The 20,877-nt window shown below is 40.4% G+C and overlaps 1 protein-coding gene across 1 annotated transcript in view; it reads right to left on the bottom strand.

Moving 5' to 3' along the window:
* Positions 1 to 1,738: 1,738 nt before the first annotated feature.
* LOC143984195 (guanylate cyclase soluble subunit beta-2-like) overlaps positions 1,739 to 20,877 on the bottom strand; it is a 52,065-nt gene continuing 32,926 nt past the window's right edge. Inside the window, exons 9-15 of the mRNA XM_077484488.1 lie at positions 19,700 to 19,916; positions 18,225 to 18,545; positions 16,429 to 16,577; positions 14,245 to 14,391; positions 9,545 to 9,699; positions 5,946 to 6,115; positions 1,739 to 3,328 (exon numbers count right to left, since the gene is read on the bottom strand). Coding sequence (XP_077340614.1) covers positions 3,192 to 3,328; positions 5,946 to 6,115; positions 9,545 to 9,699; positions 14,245 to 14,391; positions 16,429 to 16,577; positions 18,225 to 18,545; positions 19,700 to 19,916 — 1,296 coding nt within the window. The 3' untranslated portion in view covers positions 1,739 to 3,191. The remainder of the gene's footprint in view (positions 3,329 to 5,945; positions 6,116 to 9,544; positions 9,700 to 14,244; positions 14,392 to 16,428; positions 16,578 to 18,224; positions 18,546 to 19,699; positions 19,917 to 20,877) is intronic.

The following is a 20,877-nucleotide window of genomic DNA, read 5'->3' as shown; positions in this document are numbered from 1 at the left end:
CTTCCCAGTGAATGGCTGTGTAATGGAGCCGTGTCAGGACAAGTCTGATCATTGGAGGAGAGCATACCTGAGTTCCCAGCGCAGCTAGAGAACTGACCATGATGTGTTCTCCTGCTTAGTGTGGTCAGTTTTTTTTATTAGGAAAGCAGAGGGACTGGCAGGAACACCAGGGATTTCACACAGAGGAAGCAATACAAAGAGAACAGGATACTTTCTCATACAAGTACATGGTACAGCAGCCACATATCAGGAACGTGAAGTGTTGGGGTAGCAAACACTTTCAACTCTGCTGACTTCTATCATCTAATCATGTACAAGCAAAAATGCTGAAAAGGAACACAGGTTTGTGGGCTGCTTAAATGCCCCCCTTCCCCCTGGCTCCTCCTATAAATTCAGGCCACCATACTGGCCTTCTAATTTATGGCCGGAGCCCTCCAACCAAGATAGATGTGAAACCACATAAAGACGCCACAAGGCTCACAACATAACAGACCTCACGTGTGCCCCGGTCAGCTGGTTGGTACACCAAAAAGGGGGCAAAAATACCAGTATAGGGAAATCAGTTTTATTGGTATACATGACATTTATTGGGCAAGCTTGGTGAAGGCTTGCAACATCTCAACCTGAGGATTTGGAAAGTACCAGGTGGACTTCCATCTGCCTAATCTTCTGATGACATGACACGGCACCCTGTGTCCCGGAGCATATGGCTAGGAATTTGAAGACCGTACGGTAGGCCTTCAGCATGTTGGGTGACAGTGACTGGTTTATGCGCAGCATATAGTTGAGAAGGTGGTCTCTTAGCCCATCGTTGGTTGCGACCAAGGGGGGGTAGGAAATGAGGTTGCCACTCAGCTTGGCATTGCTGTGTCTGTCCTCTACTAGGACCCCCAGGTCCTTCTCCATCCTAAATTCCCCCAGAGGTTCTCCCCCTAGTGAGTAGATTGTATTCCTATTTTTGTCACCCAAATACATTATTTTAATTTTTTCTATATTAAATCTCATTTGCCATGTAGTTGGCCACCCATAAAGATCTTGCAAAGTTTCCACATCCTGTGGAGAAGTTTTTGCCCTGCTTAGCTTAGTATCATCCACAAATACAGAGATTGAACTGTTTATCCCATCCTCCAGGTTGTTTATGAATAAATTAAATAGGATTGGTTCCAGGACAGAACCCTGGGGCACTCCACTTCCCACCCCTGACCATTCTGAGTACTCCTCATCTATTTCCATCCTCTGAACTCGCCCTTGTAACCAGTTTTCAATCCATGTACTCACCCTATGGTCCATGCCAACGGACCTTACTTTGTACAGTAAACGTTTATGGGGAACTGTTTTAAATGCTTTCGAAAAATCCAGATATACCACGTCTACGGGCCTTCCTTTATCTAGATGGCAGCTCACCTCCTCATAGAAGGTTAATAGATTGCTTTGGCAAGAACGATTCTTCATGAATCCATGCTGATTACTGCTAATGCTACCGTTCTCATTACTAAAATCTTTGTATATAGTCCCTTATCATCCCCTCCAAGATCTTACACACAATTGATGTTAAGATGTTGATGTTAGGCTAACTAGTCTGTTAGCATAAAAACAGAAACCTTTTAGTTGAGTAAAACTCCTCATGGGGACATAGACAACCGGACCCTAATAGAGTCTGTCCCTTTCCCATTCAGTCTAGAACTAAAAAAAAGTGATAAAGTAAAAAAAAAAAAAAAGACTGAAAATACACAGTAAATCACTTTATTGTAGTTTGAAACTAGAAATTGTCATACGATTGGACAGTACATATAGTGCTAACATCTGCAGAAAATCCATAAGAAACTAAAGCCAGAAATACTGCTAAATATCTCTATCTCTGGCTGATCATCTGGTTTTATATTTTTTGAGTGCCGACACAGGTCCAGAGCTGCAAATCGCAATAATCAGATAATATATAATGTCACTGGGCAGCTTATTAACATCTATAAGACCAGATATCTTTGAAGCCTATCTGTTAGAGCAGGGGTCTCCAAACGTAACCAATGGGCTGGTTTATTATTATTATTCACGATTTATATAGCGCCAACAGTTTACGCAGATCTTTACAATGTATATGGGGACAACACAATTACAGTACAGTTCAATACAAAAGGTACAGAGCTTACATTCTAAAGGGAGGGGATGGTGGTACAAAAGGTAGTAGCTGCAGAGAATGATCTGATGGGGTGATTTGATGGTTTACTGTCCTTCAGACTGTAGGGGGGCCAGAGTGGCCAGTGGAAGTATAAAATGCCCCCTCATTTGCAATGGTTGTTCTGTTAGACTTAATTCTACTATGTTGCTGTATTGTGTATATGTTGCACTGTACCATGTCAGTTTGCTATGGTTTGTTCTTTTTATCTTGCTTGGATAGTACTGCTGTTATTACCTCTGTGATTCTGCACTTGCCTTATAAGTCCTGTTTGGTAAAAAAAAAAATGCCCAAGATCAGTGGGAGTAAAAAAAAAAAATACATAGTGCTTGTAGCCAGTAGAAGGAGGGATGGTGACACATTATTGGTATTAGTGGGAGAAATAGTGCCTAATTGTTCATATGTCTGAGAGGAATAGTGTCCCATTATTGATGTCAGTGGAAGGAAAAATGCCCCATTAGTGGTGTCAGGTGAGGAATGGTTCCCCACTGTTGGTGTCAGTAGAAGGAATGGTGCCCCCTTGGCATCAATAAGGGGAATAGTGCCCTGAGGCCATAATGAAGCTAAGCAAATGCCCACATTTGGCCCATGGGCTGCAGTTTTTCAGACCACTGGGTTAGAGCAGTGTTTGTCAACTCCAGTCCTCAAGGCGCCCCAACAGGTCATGTTTTCAGGATTTCCCTCAGATGAAAGGGCTGTGGTGATTACTAAGGCAGTGAAACTGATCAAATCGCCCATGCAAAATAATGGGAAACTTAAAAACATGACCTGTTGGGGCGCCTTGAGGACTGGAGTTGAGAAACACTGGGTTAGAGTATGAAATTCAAGGAAATACAATGTAGGGAAATGTTTACTAGCTGGAAAATAGGGACATTTTTTCTTCCAGTAGAGATACATAGTGTTTTTTTTTGTACTAGTTTTTATAAAATAATTTTCAGCCAAAAAAAAATATTGCACTTATTGAGAAGAGAAGTGTTTCATGAATATGCTGTATATTATCAAACAAATACTGAAATGTCTACAAAATATGGCATGTTCTTGAAGTAGCAGTGGCTGAGGGCTGGTTGTTTGTATCGCTGGTCTTCACGTCTAATGCCTCTTCCTCTTCTGTTCCATTTATTACATAATCCTCTATAGTTTCTAGTTGATCCAAAACTGCAATAAAGAAAATTTTTTATACTTAATTTCACCTACAGCAACAGTAAGTGATCCATGAGCTTGTCAAAATCTTTATGTCATGGTAGATATTTACCAGAATGCATCACTTACTTCTAACATGGGGAAAAAGGGAAAATGCCATTTCATCAACAAAAAGTGAGCAAAAAAAAAACATAAAAAGAAATATGATGCTCTCCGCTGCAGTAACAATAGAGATGAGCAACCTTGTAAGCTCAAAATCTTCCTGTCTAATGCCCCATACACACGGTCGGATATTCCGACGACAAAATCCTTCTGATTTTTTCTGACGGATTTTGGCCCAAACTCGTCTTGCATACACACGGTCGCACAAAGTTGTCAGAAAATCCGATCGTTCAGAATGAGTTGACGTAAAACACGTACAACGGACTATAAAGAGGCCAGTAGCCAATAGCTTTTGTCTCGTAATTTATTCTGAGCATGTGTGGCACTTTGTATGTCGGAATTGAATACACACGATCGGAATTTAAATGATCGGATTTTGTTGCCGGAAAATTTTAAATCCAGATCTCAAACTTTGTGTGTCGGAAATTTCCGACAGAAAAAGTCCCATGGAGCCCACACAGGATTGGAATTTCCGACAACACAGTCCGATCGTACGTTTTCCGACCATGTGTACAGGGCATAATGCCATGTACACACGACCGGACTTTTCAACAGACTGCATTCCGTCTGATTTTTCAAAGGACTTTTGAAGGACTTCCATCGAATCGGACTTGTCTACACACAATCACACCAAAGTTCAACGGATTCTACCGTGATGACCGGACTAGAATAAGGAAGTTCATAGCCAATAGCTGCCCCAGTGTCCGTTTTCGTCCGTCGGACTAGCATACAGATGAACAGATTTTTCGACCAGACTCGACTCCGTCGGAAAGATTTGAAACATGTTCTAAATCTAAAGTCCGTCAGATTTTTTGACAGCAAAGGTCCGATGAAGCACACACACGGTCGAATTGTCAGACAGATTAGTTCTGTCTGACCTTTGCTGTCAAAGTCCGGCCGTGTGTACACGGCCTTAGAGGTTACACACAATGCTACACCCCTCAAACTCTTAGGGACTGAAGCCAGCAACTTCATTCTAGTACATCTTCTTAGAGGTTGGTATTCTTGCAATACATCCTCACATTTATCTTGTAAATACACAAAAATCATCCTTGATTTCCTCCTCTCAAGTGAAAACCTAATATCACATAAAAATATAATTTCAATTTATCAGTATATTTTATGTGCAGGATTATGTGAACACCCCCTCCAAATTATTGAATTTAAGTCTTCCTAGTGAAAGGTACTATTGATGCTACAGCATTCAGTACAAAGTTATGTTAGACAGTTGTGCCCCTCCAAATAGTTTGAGGGTAGGCCCATTTTTGTACTAGAATGACTGGCCTCTGTGCACAAAGCCAGGTCCGTGTAGTAAATAGTTTGGTATGGAGACGTTTGGGAGGCCTGCAGCGACTCCCCTACCTCAACCCCACTGAACACCTTTGGGATGACTTGGAATGCCAATTATAAGCCAGGCCTTCTTGGCTAACATCAGTAACTGACCTTACAAATGCTCCCCATTCAATGTGTAGCAGAGTAAAGCCTTCTTAGAAGACAAGGAAATCGCATATCCCAAAACTAAAAGGATTAATCTTCATTGATTCAGTTGTAGGGCTTTTGATTTCCTTTAGACCTTCTCACCATAATGTGTATGTTTGTACGATCCCATGGGGTCCCAACCCTACTCCATACAGTCCATGGTATCCATACACTCTATCGTTACTGTGCTATGCGTATTTGGTTGGAGAGATTTTTCATTTCTTAGGTACCTTCTCACCATAACCTACATAGTTATACTGCTTCATAGTGTTTGGTTTGAAAGAGAAAGCAAATGTACAAATGAAGAACTATCATTTACATTAGTGTAATCAAATTCATATGTGTACCTAAAAAAAGTAAAATAAAGCTGATCAGTTCTGAATACTAGTGAAATATAATGACATGAAGGTAACTGGAAACAGCAGTACCTACTTTACAAAGGCATAAATGGATAGTGTTAAGTATGTAACTCCACAGGTGGCACTGGGGGTGTACCAAGTAGTCTACTGTGTCATGTCCGTAAGTGTATATGGGAACCAACTATAACCAACAGAAAAATGTGTCAATTTTTATGTATTGGTGCCTATAAAGTCCATGTTTTTCTGTTAGTTATATTTGGGTCCCATATACTTACAAAGGTTCTGACCCTTCTCACTCCCTGCTTTTATAACTTCCTGCCCTTAACATCATGTCCCAAGAACTACTCGTGACCAGGACAGAAAGTAAGGGGAAAAAATTGACAGCAATAAAACCCCATCAGGAGATTTAACCCTTCCCCACTCTAAAAATGTTTTTATTGCTATCCCTGATATTTATTGTTTTTCCCTGTTGATTAAATTTCCTGACCCTTCCTGTTCCAGAGTCGATGGTTACTGGGACAAAAAGTGAAGTAAAGTCTCTGTAATAAGTGGAAAACAAAACGTATCATTTGGCTTGCATGGGCTTTAGCAAAAATTTTTACAGAATGTGGAATACAAAGGCCATCACTTACCATTAGTCAGATTACATTTTGCCTGTGGGTCTTCACATTTTGGCATGCCCATAATTTCCTCTTCAGATAGAAATAAGTTCTTAATTAGGAAATATGTGTTCATTTTCCCTTTCCCTTTTACATCAATAATTCCTCTCTCCACGATGTCGAAGTCCTTGTGTTTCAAGGCCCTGTATAATGATTTAATTAAAATATTTTTAAGAGGCTAAAAAAATTGTACCTGCAGCACCCTGCAAATGAAGAGGTAATACAGTAAGGGTCCTTTCACACCACCTTTCTGATCAGGTCCGCCTGTCAGTTTTTCAGGCAGACCTGATCGGACCCTCCAGTCTCCTCTATGGAGCAACGAATGTCCGCTAACACCTGCTGCCATCCAATCTGATCCTGCCCGCAAAATCCAGATGGATGGTGGTACTATTTTCCATCTGTCTGGCGGTTTGGATAGGATTGGATGAAAACAGACAGGCGGTCTGTTTCCACCCAATTTGCCCATAGAGGAGAGTGGGACTGTGTCTGTGTCCTCTCTGCACAGTGGATCTGACAGGACCCGTCACTCGCCTGCTCTGCAGGGATCCGCGAAGCAATCCCCAGCTGAGCAAGCAGAATCCACAAGACAGAGAAGCCCGTGTGAAAGGGGCCTACGCTTCCTACATGCGAACATTCAACTTGCAAACTGTCAAAGGTGCAAACATGTATGCGCATTTCCAGTCCTGTAAAACTGGGTACATACTAAAAAAAATCTGACAGATTGTCATACCAGCACAAGCAATGTCCCATGCTGTGCCCTTGTGATCAAACAGGGGGGCTCCCACCTCCAGAACACACTGATAAGAAAGGCTGCAAGCGCTGATCTTTGCTTGACCTACAAGCAAATTGGACTATACGAAACAGAATTTGTTCATAATTTGGGGACTTACCGTATATTTTTCCTCTCCAGTGGCCCCTGTCTCCTACCTCTGCCCTGTTACAGTGCTGTACCATCCATCAATGACTTTGGGATTCCGCCCTTCCAGGACTGTTGCATGCCTTCGTTTCCCAATGTGTGCTGTGGTTTTCTATCCTCTGACCCTTAGGTAATTACTGAATCTCGTAATGACTTAAGGGTCAGCAGAAGGATCTACAGCGTGTGGCACGGGACTCCCAAATTCCAAAGAGGATGACAACGGCTGCAGCACTGGAACAAACAGAAAAAAGGATACCCAGGTCACAGTAGAGGTGAGTATAATAGTCCTTATGTTTTGGGGTACTGTGGTTACAAATGTTTTCAGAAAATAGTCTCTGTAAGTAATGTTCCCTTATGCCCCGTGCAACAAAACCGTGGATTTTTGTTCGAAGGATGTTGGCTCCAACTTGTCTTGCATACACACGGTCACACAAATGTTGGCCAACAATTACGAACGTAGTGACATACAAGACATGATACCTCCGTTACAAATCCTAGTTTTACAAGACTGAGCGCTTCCAGCTCGTACTTGATTCTGAGCATGCGTGGACGTTTGTCCGACGGACTTGTGTACATACAATCAGAAAGTCCAACAACAATCATTTGTTGGCGGAAAATTTGAGAACCTGCTAGCCAACATTTGTTGGTGGAAAGTCCGACAACAAATGTTCGATGGAGCATACACACGGTCGAACTTTCCGCCAACAAGCTCACATCCAACATTGGTTGTCGGACAATCCTATCGTGTGTATGGGGCATTAGAGTGTAATCCTCAATCTAATATGTGTTAAATACTGATCTTCAGCATCCAGTCCCAAAGGATTGACTTCAGCTCCAAAGTCATTCACCAGTCTGCTATAGAGTGAGAGATTTAAAGATGTTGGGAGGAATTCAATAAAGCTGCCGCCCAACTTTTTCTAGTACTAATCCCTCTTGTTAAGGTATTGAGCCAAATTCATGAAGAGTACAGGCATAATCCACTTTTTTTTTCACAAAAAGGGCATACCCCACTTTTAAGTACACAATGGGGTTTATTTACTAAAGCTGTAAAGTGCAAAATCGGGCTCGCTCCTAACCTCAGCTTGTTCTATTAAGCTTTGGTAATAAAACCTCAAAGCTCATTGGTTTCTATGCAGAAGTGAGCCTAATTTTGCACTTTCCAGCTTTAGTAAATAAACCCCATTGTGTACTTAAAAGTGTGGTATGCCTGTATGCAACACTTTTGTCTCCCACAGCGACAGCCAATGTGTCACAATCAATGCAACTAATTCAAAATAAAATACTGACAGTTTCTACCGAAAGTGAAGCTAATTAAGACCAGCTCTCTTTTGGTATACAGAGATAAGCTAGCACAGATAGATTTTACAATGGAATGATACTGGCGAAAGCTGTTAATCACAGATAATAGTGGGGGGATGGGGCATCAATCTTTTTGTGGGTGGTCTATAGGATAGTCGTGGAAGGTAATAAGAGGGGGGAACAAGTCTCTAATAGTGAACAGCCGATAGAAGTCCTGCGTTGATCGTAACAGTCCAGAGTTTATGGCAAGCCTCTTGAGGGAAGTAGAAACACACTCCAGGAACATGTAAAAGACAAGTAGAGGCGCTTCTTGGGTAAAACTTTAAAACATTTATTAACACAATGTAGGAAAGCACTTACATCTTGGTAAGTGAAGTAAGGCACATCAGGGGGTCCTGTAGGGTGAGTCAGGAAGAGGGGATAGAACGCACGTAGACCGCAGCAGCGGGCGTGTGATGCCACTACCATCAGCAGAGAGCACACTCGGAAATGCATTGTATCATATCCAGTGACGTCACTCACCCGCTGCTGCATTCCACGTGCATTCCAGACCCTCTTCCTGTTCAAGTCACACTGAGCAGACGATTGGTGTTCACAGGAGACCAGGCAAGACATAGCATCTTCAGCAGCAATCCGGCAAGAGCACAGACTCACCCTACAGGACACCCTGATGTGCCTTACTTCACTTAACAAATGTACGGTAAGTGCTTTTATATATTGTGTTAATAAATGCTTTACAGTTTTACTTAGGAGGCGCCTTACCAAAGTGTCTAGTGTGCATTCTAAAAGTGGCACAGCATGAGCCAAATTCATGTACAAGTTCTAGACAGGAAGATGGATTCAGTGCATGCCGCACCACTTTTAGGAAACATGAGAGACGCTTTCGAAAAATCCTTCTGTGCCAAGCTCGATGAATTCCAGGAACTGGGGGGAATTAAATAAAGCTAGAGCTCCACTTTTCTAGCATTAATCCCTATTGTTTATTATGTATTCCCCCAAATTCATGAAGCATTTGCTACACGTTTCTTTATGACAGTGACTTGTGCACCAAATTCAGGTAGTTCTAAAATGCGACACTTTAATATTGTGTCACATTGAATGGACCAAATGTAAAAGTAGGATTTAGATATGTTTTAAAAGCAAAGGTAAAAATTGTTCAAGTAGGAAAGTTAGTCATAGGGTTATTGTCAATTAACCAATGCATACTGAAACTGCTAACTTTGGTCTAGGCTATTGTGTTTCTCCTCAAATTGGCTTATATGAGGCAAAAAATGTATTATATATATGTATATAACCTATCATATTCCTGTTTTTATTTTTATTTTATTATTATTGTATTTTTTTTATGCGTTCTTACTGGAAAGTTGTTGGACTAAGGTGGATTTTATCTGGAACCCCATGACTCTCCATCCTAGAAGCTGTATTCACAGTGTCTCCAAATAGGCAGTATCTGGGCATTTTATCACCAACAACTCCTGCTAATACAGGCCCTGTGTGAATCCCAACTCTGATCTGAAATGAAAAAAGTAAGTGCTCAATGGTTATGCTGTAAGTGTAAGATACCAGCATTGTACTTTGCTGCCAAATTAGTTTTTATGTCATTTGGATAGACAGGATGAATTCTACATGTTGGTAATGGTTTTTGAAAAATGTCTTCTGAATTATAATCCTCGCAATCTGAATGTACTGTACTATATCTGATCAAATATACCATATGATATAAACATGAAACAGTCAGAAAAATGAACTTAGCCTTTAAAGAGGATGTAAACTTCCTCTGCAGACATTTACCTTAGGTAAGCCTACAATAAGGCTTACCTATAGGTAGTGTAAATAAAATAAATGTACCGTTTAGGAGATATTTACATTACATGCAGCCAGTGACATCACTAGTGCATGCGCTCTGAAGGAACAGCCACGGGTACAGTTGCTTCCGAGCCCTGTGTCGTGAATGTCATCACGGCTCTGGCCAATCACAGCGCCGGAGCCCACGAACGTGGAAAAAACTCTGGGGAAAATGTCAGCCGCCTCAGCAGTGTGCGGGCGCCGCTGAGAGAGCTTCATTCTAAGGTAAGCCTTTGTCTTGCAGGTTTTTCTTTTCTTTTTTTTTTTCAAAAGAGTCTTCAACCTCTTTAAGGATTGAAGTGGTTGGTCTTACAGAATGCAAATACCTATCATAGGATGTGGTCTGTATTGACATAGGGTCCTTGTAAGGACTGTACCTGGGATGTGGGACACCAGCTAGGAACAGGGAAGGTATGTACACACACTATAGATGACAGTGAGATAATATTAAGTATATATCCGAATATGTAGATGATATGACAAAAAAAAACAAAAAAAAACAAAAAAAAAAAAAAAAACTTGAGTGTCGTTATAAAAGTGCAAAACAGATCAAAAAATACACAAAATACTAATAATCCATGTGTAGTGTGTCACGTGTCTGAACAAAATACTAATAGTCCATAAGCAGTGAAATGTGTGTTTGAGCAAAAATTCCAAAAACAAAAATAAGGTGAACTATAGTTATATAGAGAGCATATCCATTTAGTGATAAAATGCGTCCATTTGGTGATCAACAAAGCAGTATCCTGCGTGCTCCAAAAGCAGGGGGTGGATTCCACCAGTGCTCCTATCCGTATAATATCCTCACACTAGGTGCAGTAATTACCTTACCTTACTGCTGTAAGGTAAACAGCATTTCCAAAGTGACGCTTGTTGTCCAATGTAGGTTCAGTAGGTGATGTAATCCTGGACTCTCATTCACCATGGGCACGTTGTAACATGCAGAGAAAGCAAGGGGAACACTCCAATAGTGAAGTACGTATTCACAATTTATTGGGTATAAAACGAAGGTAAGGTACTCACATTTAAAACAATAATAAAAGCACAACTTAAACGAACGCGTGTCACGTTCGCGCTTCCGGACGTCACTTCCGGTGTCCTTACTGGCCAATTGTGTTCCTACGCGTATCGTCAAATGACTTCATCAGGGAATAACAACTGGGGTAAGGGCGAACGTATAAATAGTGTCAGTAATTAGCAGCCATTTTTGTGAAGTCCATTGTGGCCCCATCTACGGCCATTTTCTCGTGGGCTAATATATATAGAGTAATTGTCAACGGACGTGACAGTAACAGGAAATGTGCAAGCCTCACTTGCGATCATTTTGTGGGGGTATTTTTTATTGTAGATGATCATTAACTGTTATAGCCCGCTGGGAAATACCCAGGAAACATTATTCTTATTGGCGCAGCCCCGAAGGTAATAACAGAGCAACCCTTCTCATTAGCGTACCTGCGCAATAACGTTAGTTTCTAAAATGACATCTAGCATAAAACAACAAAGAAGAACAGTATGGACAATACTGGGCGAATATATTAAAATTGAAAGTGATTAAATAAAATCAAAATAAAAGCTACACTAGTACAACCATAGTCATAAAATTATTATGTGTAAGAGATATCGATAATTATATAAAATCTTAAGGTGTGTGGTATAGCATGGCCAATAATTGGGAATCAGCTATTGGCGATATAAATTATCAACAGGTCCATCTAAAAAGCAGTGATGTCTAGGAGGGAGACAGTGATCTAAAACACACTTACGACTATTTACTAGATCACTAGCAGTATATAGACTGAGTGATATGGGAAAAAAATTAAAAATTATAGCTAAAATTGTGTGTATATGAGATCAACAATATATTGGACTAGGATGTAAGAATTCCATGATAACGGCCATCATAGATGGTCCTAACGGGAGTCATAATCGATCTCCAAGAGTAACACTAAAAACATAGACTGATTAAAAAAAGGGGAATAGAATATATATAAAAATAGAATAGGATAAGATAGAATATCTACACCGGAAGTGACGTCCGGAAGCGCGAACGTGACACGCGTTCGTTTAAGTTGTGCTTTTATTATTGTTTTAAATGTGAGTACCTTACCTTCGTTTTATACCCAATAAATTGTGAATACGTACTTCACTATTGGAGTGTTCCCCTTGCTTTCTCTGCATGTTACAACGTGCCCATGGTGAATGAGAGTCCAGGATTACATCACCTACTGAACCTACATTGGACAACAAGCGTCACTTTGGAAATGCTGTTTACCTTACAGCAGTAAGGTAAGGTAATTACTGCACCTAGTGTGAGGATATTATACGGATAGGAGCACTGGTGGAATCCACCCCCTGCTTTTGGAGCACGCAGGATACTGCTTTGTTGATCACCAAATGGACGCATTTTATCACTAAATGGATATGCTCTCTATATAACTATAGTTCACCTTATTTTTGTTTTTGGAATTTTTGCTCAAACACACATTTCACTGCTTATGGACTATTAGTATTTTGTTCAGACACGTGACACACTACACATGGATTATTAGTATTTTGTGTATTTTTTGATCTGTTTTGCACTTTTATAACGACACTCAAGTTTTTTTTTTTTTTTTTGTTTTTTTTTTTTTTTTTTTTGTCATATCATCTACATATTCGGATATATACTTAATATTATCTCACTGTCATCTATAGAGGATTTCTCATATCAAGTTTTTTGTCAAGCGCACAATGTGACCTGGTGTATTGCACTTTAATATTTATGCACATTGTCTGAGTTTATTTAAACATACAGTTCCACACTTTAGTTTATTACTGTTTTGGTTGTCACTTGAGTACATGTTAATTTAATTAGATTTATGTAGTCGGAGCGCAACACCATTTCTTAACCACTATTACTTAATCTGGGGAGGGTGTATACCCCTGCCGGTGTTTTGCTGCAACCCCACTAGTTTTAGGACACATTGGTAGGCGCGAGAATACTTTTACTCTCATTTATGTACACACACTAACGAGTTCCTTACATAGAAGGGTAGGTTCTTTCTTTTCTTTTTTTAAATTGGATAATGTAATTTACAAAGCTTCACCTTGTATTCATCGTGGACATTTGACATGGTGGAACCCTGAGTACATGGCATTGAGCATGTTGACGATTTGGATGGGCTCACAAGCAGAACATGTTTGTAAATGTCACTATATCAATGTAGATGAAAACTATTTGTTAATGGGTTTTTAAATATGTATTCTGAATTATTAATCTTCATAATCTGAATGTATATCTGATATCTAATTAAATATCTGATAAAATAAGTGTAACATGAAATATGGTCAAAAAAGTGGATTTAGATTTTAATAATTAAAGCGGTATTACACTCAAATCCAAATATGTAAAATATTGCAGCTTACCAATCATTAGATGGTGGTGGCTGCGTTCGTTTTAGTTTTTTTAGGTTTTGGTCCTCTGTTTTCACCTAGTGATCCTCCCCTACCCCTCAGCTAACTCCATCAGTCTCCTCATGCATCACTTATTTACTAACCCGCATATCAGTTTGGATGTCACACCACTTCCTAAAACTCAGCCTGTCCAAAACTGAGCTCATAATATCCCCCCCCACGTTCCCCTTCCCCTGACTTCTCCATCAAAATGAACGGCTCAACTATCAACCCGTCCCCCCATGCCGGGTGCGAGGTGTAATCCTGGACTCTAAACCATCCCTTTGGCCTCACATCCTATTACTGTCCAAAACTTGCCACCTTAACCTCTACAACATCTCCAAAATAGACCCCTTCCTAACCAATGACACCACAGAGCTTCTAATTCACTTCCTGGTCATATCTCACCTTGGCTGCTGCAACTCCCTCATTGGCGTTCTTTACATAGCCTTCAGTCCCTCATGAATGCTGCTGCCAGACTCCTCCACCTTACCAACCATTTAGTGTCTGCCACCCCTCTTTGCCAATCCCTACACTGGCTTCTGCTCACCCAACGGAATACATTCCAGATTCTAACAATAACTTTCAAAGCCATTCACAACTCTCCCCCCCAGCTATATCACTAAACTTGTCTCAAAATACCAACCAAATCATTCTCTTCGTTCTTCCCAAGACCTCCTGCTCTCTAGCTCCCTTGTCACCTCCTCCTATGCTCACCTTCAGAACTTCTCCAGAGCTTCTCCCAGCCCCTGGAACTCCCTACCCCAAAAATTCAGTCACCTGGATAGGATCTCCAGTTATGGGATTGATAACTTCTCTGGCTGCAAGTCTCATGCCAAGGGCAAAATTTGCAACTCTCTCCACGTGAGTTTCCGCAGGAATGGGAACACCTCCCACCACCATATATGCATCACCTATAGTTTCTACCTGTAAAAGAAACAACAAACAAGTTGGTGGGATTTCTATTTTTATAAGGATATACATTTTAGTGCAAGGTATTTAACATCTACATTATTTTTGATAATCCAAAAGAAACCATAAAGACATCTTTATTTTAACATTGACATTTTTTAAATTATTATTGTGAGTTGTTTATCATAATAATCTTTCATTATACAGTATCTCACAAAAGTGAGTACACCCCTCACATTTTTGTAAATGTTTTATTATATCTTTTGACAACACTGAAGAAATTATACTTTTACAATGTAGAGTAGTGAGTGTACAGCTTGTATAACAGTGTAAATTTGCTTTCCCCTCAAAATAACTCAACACACAGCCATTAGTGTCTAAACCGCTATTTTCCAGCACGGCCTTAACCCTCTTGGGCATGGAGTTCACCAGAGCTTCAAAGCTTGCCACTGGATTCCTCTTCCCCTCCTCCATGACGACATCACAGAGCTGGTGGATATTAGAGACCTTTCGCTCCTCCACCTTCCGTTTGAGGATGTATTCCACAGATGCTCAATAAGGTTTAGGTCTGGAGACTTGCTTGGCCAGTCCATCACCTTTACCCTCAGCTTCTTTAGCAAGGCAGTGGTCTTCTTGGAGGTGTGTTTGGGGTCGTTATCATGTTGGAATACTGCCCTGTGGCCTAGTCCCTGAAAGGAGGAGATCATGCTCTGCTTCAGTATCTCACAGTACATGTTGGCATTCATGGTTCCCTCAATGAACTGTAGCTCCCTAGTGTCGGCAGCACTCATGCAGCCCCACACCATGACACACCATGTCCTTAGTCTGCTTGTCTTCAGCAAACTATTTCTCGTGCATCATCTTTAGAAGAGGCTTCCTTCTGTGATGACATGCAGACCAATTTGATTGAGTGTATGGCATTTGGTCCAAACACTGACTGGCTGACCCCCCCACCCTATTAATGCTGGCAGCACTCATACGTCTATTTCACAAAGACAACCTCTGGATATGACGCTGTGCATGTGCACTCAATTTGTTTGGTGGACCATGGCGAGGCCTGTTCTGAGTGGAACCTGTCCTGTTAAACAGCTGTATGGTCTTGGCCACTGTGCTGCAGCTCAGTTTCGGGGTCTAGCAATCTTCTTATAGCCTAGGCCATCTTTATGTAGAGCAGCAATTCTTTTTTTCAGATCCTCAGAGAGTTCTTTGCCATGAGCTACCATATTGAACTTCCAGTGACCAGTATGAAAGAGTGAGAGCGATAACACCAAATTCACCACACCTGCTCCCCATTCACACCTGAGACTGTGCAACACGAACGAGTCACATGACACTGGGGAGGGAAAATGGCTAATTGGGCCCAATCTGGACATTTTCACTTAGGGGTATACTCACTTTTGTTGCTAACAGTTTAGACCAGTGTTTCTCAACTCCAGTCCTCAAGACGCCCCAACAGGTCATGTTTTCAGGATTTCTTGCAGGTAAAAACGGCTGTGGTAATTACTAAGGCAGTGAAACTAATCAAATCACCTGTGCAAAATAATGGACAGCCTGAAAACATGACCTGTTGGGGCGCCTTGAGGACTGGAGTTGAGAAACACTGGTTTAGACATTAATGTGTTGTTATTTTGAAGGGACAGCAAATTTACTCCATTATACAAGCTGTACTACTTTACATTGTAGCAAAGTGTCATTTCTTCAGTGTTGTCACATGAAAAGATATAATAAAATATTTACAAAAATGTGAGGGGTGTACTCAATTTTGTGAGATACTATATATTTAAAAGGAAACCAATGCTTCAGTGTTTGGGGCACACATGCATGGTCCTCTTGCCCTCCCATAATGCAATGCTCAGTGTCGTTTGCCAGATAGAGTTCATCTGTGGATTGGAGTGTTATTACAAATATTAATCATAGGATCTTTGCAAAGACTGTAATAGGATGTGGGGCACCAGCCAGGATTTGTGCATTATGCACAGAAGGGTAGGTTCTTTTTTCTCTTTTTTATATTTTATTTTTTTAAATTGGTTCATTTAAATTATGAAGTTGTACCTTGTATACATCATGGACATTTGTAAGATGGTCAAACCTTGAGTACATGGCATTGAGCATGTTGACAATTTGGATGGGCTCACAAGCAGAACATATATTTGTAAATGTCACTACATCACTGAAGAGTATTGTACAAGTTGGGAATTCTCCTGCAAGGACAAATAATCAGTTAGTATACATCAAGAAATATACACTATATTACCAAAAGTATTCGGACACTTGTCTTTACACGCACATGAACTTTAATGGCATCCCAGTAGGGTTCAATATTGAGTTGGCCCACCCTTTGCAGCTATAACAGCTTCAACTCTTCTTGGAAGGCTGTCTACAAGGTTTAGGAGTGTGTCTATGGGAATGTTTGACTATTATTCCAGAAGCGCGTTTGTGAGGTCAGGTACTGATGTTGGATGAGAAGACCTGGCTCGCAGTCTCCACTTTAATTCATCCCAAAGGTTTTCTTTTGGGTTGAGGTCAGGACTCTGTGAAGGCCAGTCAAGTTCCTCCACCCCAAACTCGATCATCCATGTCTTTATGAACCTTGCTTTGTGCAGTGGTCCAAATCATTTGGTGGAGGGGGGATTATGGTGACGGGTTGTATTTCAGGGGTTGGGCTTGGCCCCTTAGTTCCAGTAAAGGGAACTCCAAAGGCATCAGCATACCAAGATATTTTTTACAATTTCATGCTCCCAACTTTGCGGGAACAGTTTGGGGATGGCCCCTTCCTGTTCCAACATCACTGCACATCAGTGTACAAAGCAAGGTCCATAAAGACATGGATGAGCGAGTTTGGGGTGGAGGAACTTGACTGGTCTGACCTCAACTGGATAGAATTCCTTTGAGATTAATTAGAGTGGAGCCAGAGACTGTGAGCCAGGCATTCGCACCCACATCAGTGCCTGACCTCACAAATGCGCTTCTGGAAGAATGCTCAAACATTCCCATAGACACACTCCTAAACCTTGTGGACAGCCTTCCCAGAAGAGTTGAAGCTGTTAAAGCTGCAAAGGGTGGGCCAACTCAATATTGAACCCTACGGATGAAGACTGGGATGTCATTAAAGCTTATGTAAAGTTAATTTCCAATACTTTTGGTAATATAGTGTAGCTATAGAGGGGTACTAAGGGAGAATCTGGTCCTGTACTTATTAGACGAATGGACAACTGATTTAGAAAATAAATGTGGTGCTTTTATTCTATTCTGTTTGGGTCTCTAGTAAATATGTAAGGCTTTAAAAAAAAAAGCTGCACATGGGCAAAGACAGGGCCAATTTGGTTGTTGTGCAGACTGGTCAGTAATGCCACGTACACACGATCAGACTATCCGGCGGACTTAGTCTGGGGGACAGACCGCCGAAAAGTCCTCCAAATTTCCAAACGAGCAGACCTGCCCACACACAGGACTTTTCTGCCGGACTATCCACCGTACTTTTGACTTCTGCTTTGGAGAGGCAGGGCTAACTATTTTGTGTGGCAAAATCAATTTACAGGCATACCCCACTTTTAAGTACACAATGGGGTTTATTTACTAAAGCTGGAAAGTGCAAAATCAGGCTCACTTCTGCATAGAGACCAATGAGCTTCTAACCTCAGCTTGTTCAATTAATCTTTGGTAATAAAACCTGAAAGCTCATTGGTTTCTATGCAGAAGTGAGCTTGATTTTGCACTTTCCAGCTTTAGTAAATAAACCCCATTGTGTACTTAAAAGTGGGGTATGCTTGTACTCAATTAAATGTTAGCATTGTTTGTAATATTAAAGAGGATAAGACAAGACAAAGATAAATTATTGAAGTAAATACCTGCTTGGACTTTCTTGCCTTCCTTTAGCTGATTAGCCACATGAGGGGGAAGCATGGCATATAGCAAGGTCTCTGTCTTCTTCTTCTCGATCTCCAGGTTTTTAGACAGAATGCGTAACTCTTCCTTCTTCTTCTCCAGCTGGTTGGACAATTCTATCTCAGCCAGTCTCTGGTGGTTCAGTAGGATCAAGTCCCTGGTTACATCATGTTTTGCTATATCAGAAATGTGCATATTTCTCTCTTCTAGTTCCTGTAGGCTGCGTAGCTTTGGAGAACACATGTAGATCATGCATTGTATGGATTCCATCCAAATCATGTACCCTTGGAAAATGTTAGATTGGAAATTGAAAGGTTTAGAGCAGTTACATGGTCAATAAACATCTAATTGGTGATGGTATACTGAGGTCATAGACAATTGTATTAAACAATGTAGTCTCAATATATATAACACTCTTGTAAAATGTTTCAAAATCCCCAAACTGATATCTTCTGTCAAAAGAGAAAAGGCTTAACAAGGTCGCTGTATGTTGAGTGCTCAGATTGGGGTTGCATTGGGACACTTACCAGCAGCTTATAGCTGGCCTTGGAAGGTAAAATATCTATACCTAAGAATAAAAGGACAGGGAAATATTTGGCCATCCTTGATCTAAATCCCTGGACATTTTATGATTTTTGCTTGACATTAATTCAAGTGCAGGCAGTGCTTGCAGGAAGATTTTTCAAAACATCTCCCCTGTGTGGTGCATGAACACCTAATGATCAAAAATGACACCAAGGTTGTGTGCATAGACTCTGTTTGTAATGCTTGAGGAGGATTGTCACCTCAAAGTGTTCTCAGTTTTTGCTTTTTAAGATTACCTATTACCTGGCCTGTTTATTTAATAATCCTACCTCATCTTCAGGATCTAAATAGCAATGAGTTCTGGTGAAACACTAGGAATGCGCAGACTCAATCCCTTATGTATTAGTCCACAGGGAGGAACACTTCTGATTTGTTTTATAGTAAGCTGCAAAGAGGGAGGGTTAACTGATTTTGCCAGTAGTCTTGTTCTATAAAGCAGGTGTGGAAAACACCTTGCAATAATGCAGCCCTACTACCCAAGTTACTTGCAGATATAAGATGATAGTCATCCTGTCCTACAGAAATTGAGGAAATAAGGGACATCTGTGTCCTATCAGCTGACCTAACTTTGGTAGAAGGTTCTTGCGTAGGTGGATGTAATTTGCAACCAACAGTATTAGTGTGAAGTTTATAGATCCATATGCTTGCAAAAGACAAGTGTATATACCACGTTCTTCTCAAGGGGATGGGTCTACTGAAATCTAGCCACCATCTTCTGACCAACTTGAATAATCATAAATTATATTTTGATATATATATTATTTATTTGTTTAATGTGATTTGTATAAGAAGCAGTGGTGTTTGAATAAAGTATTACAACTCTGTATACATATATGTACACAATAGTACATACCTCTGAGTTTCAACATTGGTTGCTTCTTCCAGGATTCTGGCATCATTTCCCGCTTTGTTCTTAACACAAACTGACTGTTGGTAAAAGTCTGAATGTTGGCAATGGTAAATGTGACTTGTGGATGCACAATTGTGAAATATTCATCCAGCCTGATGTCCATTGTCTGTATTCCAGGGACATATTTCTGTATGTTCACTCCAGCCTGTTTTACTCTTAGCTATATCATGAAAAGATAACACCATATAGACTGTTTTAGTAAGGCATCATTGTCATCAGAGGCCCAAAATTTAAATAGATCAACTCTCATTTGCAGATGTGCATAATGACTTGAAGGATTGTATGCCTAAAAGTGCATTAAACAATTGTAGGCTCGGGCTTAGGGATGCTGGCTTAGAGATGTAGCACTAAACCACAACAATTTCTAATTGCAGTGAATTTTTTCTTGATACTTGTCATTTTCTGTCTACCACTGAACAAGGGTAAATCTAGTCCTTTTCAGAGGTAAATGGGCTCTTGGGAGGCATCACAGAAATAAAGCTGGCCATACATGGTTAAATTTTCATTTGTACGTTCATACAGAATTTCTGAAAATCATTAATTTCGGACATTTCTTGCCATCAATGGGCTTGATTTATTAAAGGCAAAATAGGCTGTTCATTTTGCAAGAAGTTGCACTTTACATGGGAATTTTCCCCAGAACTTGGTGAATGTGGTAAAATGCCACTTTATAAAATGTATCCAATTGTGGAAAAAAATGCATTTTTGCTTGAACGTGATTAGATGGAATCAGCAGATCTTCACCTCATTCACTAAGCTCTGGGGTAAATTCCCACACAAAGTAAAACTGCCTTTGCAAATTGAACAGTCAACTTCCCTTTAGTAAATAAACCCCACTGAGTCAACTTTGTCTCAAAGCCCTTAAAATTTCATCCAGACCTGCTATTTGACTTAAATCTCAGAATTATTAAACAGGTTTCCTTAACAAAAACCACATTCACAGTGAGAATTTTGTTTATTGAAGAAAATATTTCCTTCCTGTTTCTTTGAGTTTTCTCATCACTATGGTCAAAAACAAACCTTAATTTGACCCTGCTAACCTTTATAAAATTGAATGAACATTGAAAAAAGCTTCATGTCAAAACAGATGAAGCTAGCACAAAAGGCACATAAATTCTAAT

The sequence above is a fragment of the Lithobates pipiens genome, unplaced genomic scaffold, assembly GCF_037356315.1.
Source record: "Lithobates pipiens isolate NorthernLeopardFrog02 unplaced genomic scaffold, aLitPip1_a1.2 Scaffold_16, whole genome shotgun sequence".
In the NCBI taxonomy this organism is placed as follows: domain Eukaryota; kingdom Metazoa; phylum Chordata; class Amphibia; order Anura; family Ranidae; genus Lithobates; species Lithobates pipiens.
Note: the sequence above shows the minus strand (reverse complement) of the source record. Positions and strands in the feature narration are given on the sequence as shown.